The sequence below is a fragment of the Puma concolor genome, chromosome B2, assembly GCF_028749965.1.
Source record: "Puma concolor isolate L17-30 chromosome B2, mPumCon1.1.hap2, whole genome shotgun sequence".
Classification (NCBI taxonomy): Eukaryota; Metazoa; Chordata; class Mammalia; order Carnivora; family Felidae; genus Puma; species Puma concolor.
In genome coordinates this window covers 80,097,323-80,106,872 of record NC_141671.1, presented here as the reverse complement: position 1 = coordinate 80,106,872, position 9,550 = coordinate 80,097,323, and the positions used below count along the sequence as shown (strand labels likewise).

Genomic DNA, 9,550 nt, shown 5'->3' with positions numbered 1-9,550 from the left:
TTGTTAAACTGAAGTAAAGTTCAAATATCTATTCCTAAATTAAACCGTAACCCTTACTGGAAAACATCAAATGTAATTAGAATCCACTGTCGACAAGACATGAATGGTAAAGTGCTTAAAGCTTACCTAATTCTAATTTTTCTTAGTCTGAAAATTGCTTCCTCTTCAACTTCTAATAGTACATCATTGATCACCTTAGAAAAACATAATTACAATGACAGTTATGGGACATTTTTGCTAAATTAGGGAGTATGACCTTGATACAAGTTTGGGATTTGGTCTCATTTTAAACTTGGAATAAGTGTTTAGAAACAAGTTATTCTGGGATGGTATGGTTAATATTAACAAGAAATAATGTTGTCTGGGGCACATCTTTATAAATCTCTAAAATAAGTCTGGAGAAACTATAGGCTTATACGCCATGTAAACCTGGACATTGTAGAACTGGCTTTTTAAAAAAGGATACTGGATAATTTCATTCCTTTCTTCTGAGGTTATAGAATTTGCATCCATTTTTTCAGCAGCTGTCACAACTGTTGCAAAAGCCTTTTGAGAGACAAGACAGAAGAAAATAAAAATCTCTATCACTGCCAAGTATCTTTTATTGCATTTGATGACTGTATGAAGCCAGGTCAAGTACTGCTGCTGATAGCTGGCACATTTTTAAAATATTGCACCAAATTTCAGATTCTTAGAACTAATCTTCTTAGAAGGTGCCAATCATGCATATTTTTAAATGGTGACATCTGTTAAATAGGGCCTCTGACAGAGTTAACTTTGTAATGTTCTTCTGAGGATGGAAAGAAGTTATTTATCTTAGTAACAACAGTTGTCGGTTGCCTTGCCAAGCATTCCTTGTACTTCCTGATTGCTACATCTGTTGTATAGCTATTCCAATATTTTTTTTGTTTTATGTGATAAGGGAAACACTAGTTAATAATACACTTCTGTGGAATAACAAAACCAACCTAAACTGTTTAGCTCCTGCTTACTGTTAACTGTAGGGGTAGGTCACATACTTATTTTGACCTGGCACACTCACAAAATTCACTCGGTTGAGGTGTGGAATCAGAGTGCACGGGACTTGGAGTGGGACCGTTGAATGACCTGCTTATCTGGAGGAGATTTTGCAATATGAGGGGATTTACGCTTTCCAAACAAAAGAACAGGGCATTAAAAAAATGAAAGATGAGTTCCAAAGTACCAAAAGTATTAAAACCCCAGGAGAATGGTCACAGATGGCGAGGCAAATATACAGCTTGCTCTTTTCCCCCTGACCTACCTCTGACCAGTCCACAAGGTTGATTAGCCTGCTACACTCGAGGTGCAGTTTATATGCTATGCAGATGTCCGGGGCGACATTTGGAATGCAGCCTTCTTCACTTTTCAGTGCTTCATTCTAAAAACAACAGTAAACTAAGATGTCTGCCTTTTAGAAATGATTAGGAACACAAGCAGCCATTAATGAACCCTCAAACTAAATTCAGTAAGCCAGTACATGGAGTCTTTGGTTTCCTTTATTTAGTGAGCTGCATTTACTAACAGTTACTTAGCTCTTGTTTTGGATTAGGTCTTCATCATCATCCCCTTACCTCCTAGTCACTGGAAGAATAATCAGGATCAGAAAACAAGTGTATTTTTCATTTTAATCCAATTATTAATTTTTCAATTTTAATCATACATTATTATTTTCAGAGACCCTAATGCATTTCTATTTTCCATAAAAAGTTTATGGACTTTCTTGGGATTTTCAATAAAATGCCACTTCTAACACTTGTAATTATAGCAATAATTATTCTCTATTAATACCAACATACAACTACCAGAGTTGTAAGTTACTTCTCAAAAAGCTGTCAAACGCTGCAGATCCTAACTAACTCCTACAAAAACCATCTTTTTTAACTTGTTTGAAATCTATAGTTCTTACTGAGACAATCTCTCACACATACATACACATGGAGGTTGTAATATATCCTCCCCAAAGACTCTTAAAATCATACCAGATCTCTACTGTGACCTACCACTGAAGAGAAATTTTAATTTGTGTTTTATATAAAAATATTTTGTGCTTTAAATATGAAATATTCAAGCTCCCCACTACCACCATCATTGAAAACCACTGATTTCTATATTCCTACTCAGTATTCTCTTGTAATGCTTAGCATGCTAGCTTGAGTGCCATTTTGGAATAGAAAACCAGTAAAGTGGAACATTCTTCATAGATTTTTATGGAATCATTTCTTAAATATCTTTTGGGCCAAGATTTCTAGGTGTTTAGCTGAGTTCAAAACAAATGAACGTATTAGCAAATTGCCAACAGATTATTTCATGTATACATAAACTTACTGAAATGTTTAAAATGATGGCTTCATCTGAAGTTTTTAAAACTCTGAACTGTACTGAACTCTGTTTAAAGAACAGCTTTTTTTTTTTTTTTTTTTTTTTTAAGTTTCTTTTGTGAGAGAGCATGTGTTCGAGCAGGGGAGCAGCAGAGAGAGAGAATCCCAAGCAGGCTCTGTGCTGTCAGTGCAGAGCCCAATGCAGGGCTTGATCCCACAAACTGTGACATCATGATCTCAGCAGATGTCAAGAGTCAGATGCTCAACCAACTGTGCCATCCAGGTGCCCCAAGAAAAGCTTCTTGGAGCTAGCAAATATGTCTGGGTTTTAGGAGTTTCATCCCTGCCAGATTATTGGCCATCCTCTATACTCAGCTCTTGAGATACTCTCTCGGAGTAGATCTTTCTTTGATTGAAAATCCCAAACTATTTATTTCTTATATCAGAAACAATCTGGATCTTTTAAATACTGTTTGATCCATGATCTGATGTTATGTCTGTAGGAAACATTTATTTTCACAAGAGTAGTAACATTATACTCTGGTGTCTTCATGCCTGTGATCTGGCATTTTACCACATGAAGGGGAAGATCATTACACACAATCGAAAGTTGGCAGCATTATTCACTGGCTTAGAAAATGCCCTCTAAAGTCTAAAGACTTTTTTTAGACCTAAAAGAGGTATAATCCTGCGCTACCAACTCCCCATTTATTAGGACTGCAAATTTACAATATTTTTGTGGTAAATGAAGCCTGGGGTCTGAATCAAACTTTCAGAGTAACAAATAGGCTTTTTACCTTGAGATAATAATAAGGATTGTTGAGTGCAGTGTGGAGGGCGATTCTGGGAGCAGCGTTCAGGTGCGCACGCAGAGTGTGGGCGGCACTGAAGTACATCACCTCGTGCAGAGGCTGTGTCTCTGGAGGCAGAAGGTATTCTCTGAAACAGCCAAAGGGAGGTAGGTATCTGCTTTTAGATAAGCACAGGTTTATTTTCAGTGTAACATTTTGTCAGTCCTCTGGAAGACTGAGCAACTTACTTAAAAAGCAAAATCAAGAACCAAAAACAAATGAAACAAAAGCCAAATATAATAGTACAGGTTCACTCAGAATTGTACCTTTTTCATACAATATTTTTTAAAACTTTCAGACTCATTAGAGTTTAAGAAACTGTATTTCAGTTCTGATTTAAACCTTTAGGAACAAATGTACCTAAGTTACATTTCTGCTCAAAAGCTTTATGATACCTTACAGTATTAAAGAATACTTTCTTGAAGTAATTGTTGAGAAAACCAAGATAGCTACACTCCTTACCACAGCAGACCTGTAACTCCTGGCAGGGTTTACAACACGGACCTCAGACAGACCTGGATTTAAGAAGTTAGGAAATTCTTTTGGGAACATGGAAAATTTTTTGAAGTTTCATAGAAATGATACGTGGGAGGTTTTTATATGTTAGAATTAAATTTTACTTTTGAAGACAGAAAAGGCTAAATTTTAGCTTCAGAATATTAGAAAACAAGCCAACTGTTCATCACTAAAATTTCAATTAGAAAAACCACTGAAACTTGTGTTTTTTCTCTTATTTATGAGCTAGATGACAAACCAATTTTAATGAAATTTGAACTTAGGAAATAAAGCATTAAAAAGTTCACTTTCAATGTCTAATGAGCCTATCAGCTTGCCCTGACAGTGACATCACTCTTGAGTGGCCTGGAGGGTAGCAAATTGGAAGGGAGAAACCTTGTCAAACACAACGCAAGGGTAAGAGTAGTAAGTTACTAACTTGTTTAAAGTAGTTCATTCACATGCCTTCATAAAGATTCAGGGGACTTAGTCCTGTCCTGGGCTTTAAATATTTTAGCCACATGACAGATTTGTGTCAGTTCACCAAGTGCAGGTAGAAAAAGCAGCTGCCTCAGCCTCGCCACCAGAGAAATTACCCTCTTCTTCCCCGTGTCCTGGCTGTCTCCCCTCTTGGGACAAAATCCCTCTACACCTGCTCCACCTGTGTGGTCAGTAGCTTTAAGGAAAAGAGGACATGGAGGTATTAACCATGCACATCACCTCTCCTCATCTTAAGAAAGCTCCTGGCCCCCTGCTCATTCCACTTGTAGATGCTGCTCCTTCCCCAGAGTTCATCAGAAGAAAACCCAATGGCAAAGTCTAGGATTTTGAATTGGCGCTAAGGATCAGCATTCTGTACCTTAAGTACTGCTAACCTCTTACTCAAGGTTAAATTAGCTGTAGCCTCTGGCACAGGTTTTGTAACATCAACCGCCTCCCTAGCTGGCTGGCTACCCAGTTTGTAATCAGCTCTTCCTGCACCAACCTCAGGCTGTCTCTCCCCAATCATTATAATGACTGTCATTAAAAGACCCTGTTGGAAGTCCCTGCTATGAAGTAAGGACTGGAAATCAAACAAGGCAACCAGACAGAGTCAGTTTCAGAAAAAAACTATTATCTCACATTTTTCATTTTTACTCCTCTCCCTTTTTAACATCTTTAAATTTATTTAATGTTTAGAAATTCAGGTAATTCCCAAGGCAAAAGGCCTATGTGGATACCCTCAAAGAACCTCCATCAGAGGCAAAATAAAATATATGCCTGTATTTTGTTTACACTGGGCTGCTACATTAGTTGAACAACAACAGTGACAAAACATCATCACACATTAGGATTTCTGTCCAACTGCAAATGTGGAGATTAGCATAGAAGCATACTTCTGCACCTTATTTGCTGGGAGAAGCAGAGGTCACAAACAAAAGAGGTGGTTTTGTGGGAACTGATAGGACCACTTAGTGTCAACAAGGGCTACAAAGTTGAAGTTTGTATTCTGGTGAAAACAGTAACTTAGAAAGTAGTACTTATAATTCTCAGTAGTTTCATCAAGAGCTGCTCAAGGTAAACTGAGAACCCTGTCTCTCAAAGTCTATTGTTTATATTTATCTTTAACAAACATCTTTTCTCCAGGACTCCAAACTCTGTTCAAACATCTGTGATGTGGTCTCCTTGGAGACTGTATGGAGAAATGGAGAGGGACTTTTGATGGATGTCAGTAGACTAGGACTGTGTGACTATCCAGAAGTCCTAGCTTCACTCTGGGCTTTAGGTGCCACATGACTCCTCAGGTCCCTTTTAGTTCTAACATGCTACAATCCTAATCTCTTCCTGCCTGGGATAGTCAATTTTGATAAAGACAGTAAATCCTAGTATGGATAATTTTGTGATTTCACAACACAGCACAATTCAATCATGCTCAACTTTATTTCGGTAACCGCTCAGAAAGGTAAAAAGTCAGACATAATTAGGTCAAAGATCACAAAAGAGGAATAGCTGTTTGATTTCAAAGCCTACAATTTGGGATTTGTAGGAACTCAGAAAGGAACCTGGCACTTAGCCTACAATTATGTTAAAATACACCACATTTTTTAGCAATAACAATGGCCACAGGTTGGTAAAGGAAAGGAGCCAGAAACCTGGGGCAAAAACTACAGAACAGGAAAGCCCAGTAGCGCAAGGTTAACAGGAGGGCAAGGTTAACTAAAGTTCTAAAAGGTCAATTCCGGCCAGCAGGTCAATTCGATGTTGCATTGCATCACTTTTACATGACACATTTCTTACTTTAACCTACCTTTTGTCACACTTGGTTGATCATTTGGACCTCTTGCATGACATTAGCAATTTCTCCCTAATGATTAGCAACAATGGCTCCCACACTGTCCTGGAAAATGGAACTTTTCACTTTGAAGAAGGACAGGTCATTTATCAGAAAACTACTCTGCCTTCAGTAACTGAGCTGTTCTTTTTGGCACTTGATTATATTCAGTGCCTAGCCTGCTGTTTGAACTGCCATTAAAATACAGAATAAGCAATGATAAATAACAGCTTTTTCCTATTTTTTAACTATTAAATCATTTTAGTTTTCACACTTCTCTTTTTTTTTTTTTCCCCCTTATAGCATGTCCCAATTGCCTGAAAGGCGGCTTAGGTGGGAAATCCTACACAGCTACATAAAATTGGCTTTTGGGAAATCTATGAATCAGAATGATCTGGGTTTCCCAAAAAGAAATAATCTTAAAATATAGGCTAATGGACTTCTAAATTACATTTCTCAACATGAATCTAGTGCTGATAATAAGTTGCACTGGTATTCTTTAGAATTAGAAGTGCCTTACTCTGGATAAAAGAGGGCATTATGGCTAGCTGGCTGTGTCTTCTGGGCTTGGCCTAGACCCATCATACTCCCAGCACAGGCAGAGCAAGGATACAGTGCGATGCAAACATTCTGTTGTTAGGGTAAAAAACACTCAGCTTTCTATTTTCACACCCCACTCCGCCAACCCCAGCCTAATGAGCTAGATAGATCAAATTTAAATCTGTGTTCTTGAACTGGCAGTAAAGGAATGAACTAGTCCTTTGATGAGACATCTTAATAAGGATGGAAAATGAATCAAAATTACAATTCTAAGCTAGATGAAGGGGCCTGAAAAGCATAAAGCCTAATCTAGGAGAAAGTGCCCTGGATTGGCTATGGACAGCTATCACCCCAGTGTTATTGGGAAAATAGCCTGATTTTTAGCTCTTAAGAGCAACAGACTCACCTCACCAGACTGTCAATGAAGTTGACAACTTTTTCTCTGAGTGCTTCAAACCTGGTCTGCTTCTTACTGGTTCTTCTTAATTCCTTCATTTCCAATAAGGACTATGGATGAAAGAACATATTTTTTCTGGTGATTCTGCAACAGAAAACTCAGAGGGGAGCTCTAGGTCCACAGACAGAATGTGCACAGAAAGAGCAAGATCAATGCGGGTTGCATTTATTTTTTATTTTTAAGGTCTGCAAAGAATCTCTCCTCCTAAGTGTTTTGCTTCAAATATATATCAAGTTTATTTCAGGGAAAAAGAAAAAGAGCAGTTCACTTCATTGCTATTATACGGTAGAGTACTCACAATCCACAACCCATTGGTTCATTTAAGAAAAGGATTTATATGGGGTGAGCCTGGGTGTCAGTCGGTTAAGCAGCCGACTTTGGCTCCGGTCATGATCCCATGGTTTATGGGTTCGAGCTCCACATCAGGCTCTGCGCTGACAGCTCAGAGCCTGGAGCCTGCTTCAGATTCTGTGTCTCCCTCTCTCTCTGCACCCTTCCCTAGCTTGTGCATGTGCGCTCACTCTCTCCCTCCCCCGCCTAAATAAATAAATAAATAAATAAATAAATTAAAAAAACAATTTTCTTAAAAAAGAAAAGGACTTATAAGTAGAAGGAAAAAAATCCTTACACTTTGGCCATGAGAATAAATTCAATGTGTTCTGCCTTGCTTTGATTGAAAGTTTACATTTATCATAACTTGGTATCATGATACAAAGAATGTTCTTTACTTTGACAACCAAGATCCTAAAGTTAGAATTAACTGACAAAGATTATGTTGGGTGTACTGTGGCTCAGTTCCTGCTCTCTACTGAATATGCATTAAAAAGTCAAGTCCCTAAAATTAATGGGTTAGGTTCTTATGGATTTGTTTGATCAAACAAAAAGTCAAATGCATCAAATAATCAGATACCTTTTTGCAACAAATGTTCCCATTTTTTCCTTACTGCTGGTTAATTCCTATTCTAAGCCTGAAGGAACAGTTTCCACCTATGTTGGCTAGTAAATTCCAGACTTTGTAAATAGAGAATGAGAATGGCAGTGGATCAGATAAACAGGATGTTCAATTTGTAAGTGTGTTACAAAATCTGCTTTGTTCCTGATTGTGGATGAAAAATAAAAACAAAAACACAGGCAGAGCTAATCTAGAGCACACACTAAAAAAAGGAGTGTTGCAAGATGCAGTTGGAAGGAAAATTTACCTTCTGAAGATGATAAAGGTCTGTCTTCTGAAGCCCCTTTGACTGTAGCCCTGAAGTATCTTCTTCTTCTTTGGCTTCTGCTTTTTAATATAAAACCAATATACAGCAACTAGGGTAAATCCATTCCAGTCAAAAGAACAAATATTTCTAGAACTCCACGGGAAATAAAGTCCACCAAAGGGAACAGAAAACTGTCGCTGGTGAAAGGTGTAGTTGTGCTTCTGGAGAGCATGAGGCTCTAAAACAACCCTCTTCCTAGTGTAAGGCAGGTTTTAGGAATTTCACATTCACATGGCTTATTTGGACTAAATCTAAGACAAGAGGATGTGGCTGCAGAATCTGCACTGTTCTAAAAGAATAAATTTCTTCTTAGCTATGGATAATTCTTCATTCAAGAAAAATACAATTTAAGGTTAAATAATCTAATAAATTCTTTGTGCCATTTCATTAGCACGTAGCAGAGCCTTGAAAACCTGATCTGACACTGTGACCCTACAAATGTAATTTTAAACCCAGACTATAAAACATAGTTAAGGAACCAGAGATAGCATATAGTCAAATATCTCTACTTGTCTAATGTGTGTGTGTGTTGGGGAGGGGGGGTGTTAATTTTACTTTATTATTAACAGAGTATCACTTCTGAGAATAGACAATACAGATATTTTTTTACAGTGGTTTTACTTCAACTCATAAAATTCTTTATCTTCAGAATGTTAATCATCTTAATCTCCAAACTTCCCATTGCAAAAAGCTGCATTCCTTTATTATTTAGTATATCACAATTTATTTCACCAGCTTATGTTAACTGTTATAATATCAAGTTTTATTTTACAAAATAAAAACTGAGTCCAATTTTTTAAAAGATTGAAATTTACCTACTTATATATATTAAGTCTTTTACCTTATTTATGTCCTTAAGGTGTCCCCTCACTGTCCCAATAACCACAGTTAAGGGGCATTTAAATTATGAATGAATGAACAAAAGCAATGAGCTGGCTTATGAGAGGGGAGCTGGAGCCCGGGTGCTAGCACTAGCTAGCTGTGGGATCTGGAGGAAGTACATTCTCTTCCTGGGCTTTAGTCTGTTTGTAACTGAACTCAATGATTTCTACACTAATCTCCAGTCCTTTAAAATATGATTTGAAAAATGGTTCAGCTCATGCTACAGTGCAAAAGAGCAATGCCTACACACAGCCTGAAGCGAACCCTCTTAGTACTGTACTTCCTCGTCCTGGCTGCTTATGTCGCTCCAGCCAAGGAAACTTTCTCTTCATCTTCCACTGACCTAGCATGGCAGCTGTGGACAGATAGGGAGGGATCTCAGCAAAAGCAGTTTCCTTTAATCCAAAGGATTTTCA

The 9,550-nt window shown here is 37.7% G+C and overlaps 1 protein-coding gene across 5 annotated transcripts in view; it reads right to left on the bottom strand.

Moving 5' to 3' along the window:
• Nucleotides 1-9,550, bottom strand: part of ORC3 (origin recognition complex subunit 3) — a 72,881-nt gene that overhangs the window by 11,604 nt on the left and 51,727 nt on the right. For 3 of the 5 annotated variants that reach the window (XM_086707389.1, XM_086707386.1, XM_086707391.1), the window contains 5 exons: nt 8,193-8,272; nt 6,943-7,043; nt 3,137-3,278; nt 1,283-1,399; nt 467-546 (listed from right to left, as the gene is read on the bottom strand). In XM_086707389.1, coding sequence (XP_086563515.1) covers nt 467-546; nt 1,283-1,399; nt 3,137-3,278; nt 6,943-7,043; nt 8,193-8,272 — 520 coding nt within the window. The remainder of the gene's footprint in view (nt 1-466; nt 547-1,282; nt 1,400-3,136; nt 3,279-6,942; nt 7,044-8,192; nt 8,273-9,550) is intronic. The other 2 variants (XM_086707387.1, XM_086707390.1) reach the window with 2 other exon arrangements.